Here is a 701-nt window from a genome sequence, read left to right as displayed (position 1 = left end):
TTAATGGCTTAACTACAGAATATTATGTGTTTATTATTATTTAATTTGAAATAATGAATAATAATGAAAAATAATGTTTAACTACTGATTTGCAATTGTATCTGGTAGGCCTACCTTTAACTTCAACAGTAAATTGACAGTAACCAACATTCTCATTACAATCTTTTGCTGCATATCCTACGGTGTATACACCAAGGCTCAGAGGGTCTCCACTGGTGTAGTTAGCAGTTATGTTGACATAACTACAGCAGTTGTCAGTTGCATTGGCTGGTTCCCAGGTGGCATTCACTGAATCTGTTCCTAGGTCAGTGCACACCTCAATGTTAACTGGGCAAGTCACATTAGGGACCGTCATATCTGTGCAGTGAATAAAATGTAAATCGTAAAGGTATTCCAAATGATAAAAAAAAAAATAAATANNNNATATTATATATATATATATATATATATATATAATAATGTCATTATGTCAGCAACAAATGTAAAAAACTGTAAAATAAGTTATCAGATGTATGTGTGTGTGAGTGTATGTGTGGATCTCAGTTTATCAATATCTATATAAATCTTCCCAAATATCTTACCTATGATGAAAATGTTGAATGTACAGTACCCAGTGTTGTCATAATCGTCAGTAGTGTTACAAGTGACAGTAGTGTTATATTCAGAGAATGTTGCTCCACTCATGTAATCACAAATTGGTG

The 701-nt window shown here is 32.4% G+C and overlaps 1 protein-coding gene across 1 annotated transcript; it reads right to left on the bottom strand.

Annotated features, from left to right (window-relative positions):
* Nucleotides 1-114: 114 nt before the first annotated feature.
* LOC117110083 (sushi, von Willebrand factor type A, EGF and pentraxin domain-containing protein 1-like) lies at nt 115-695 on the bottom strand (the record flags this gene model as incomplete). Its single annotated transcript, XM_033252669.1, has 2 exons — nt 582-695; nt 115-357 (listed from the first exon to the last, which is right to left on the bottom strand). Coding segments are annotated over exons 1-2 (346 nt in total), but the record flags the coding sequence as incomplete, so codon positions are not given.
* Nucleotides 696-701: the final 6 nt, after the last annotated feature.

The sequence above is a fragment of the Anneissia japonica genome, unplaced genomic scaffold, assembly GCF_011630105.1.
Source record: "Anneissia japonica isolate Jap-2015-1 unplaced genomic scaffold, ASM1163010v1 scaffold11958_len701_cov272, whole genome shotgun sequence".
Taxonomy (NCBI): domain Eukaryota; kingdom Metazoa; phylum Echinodermata; class Crinoidea; order Comatulida; family Comatulidae; genus Anneissia; species Anneissia japonica.
This window is presented reverse-complemented; position numbering and strand designations above follow the sequence as displayed.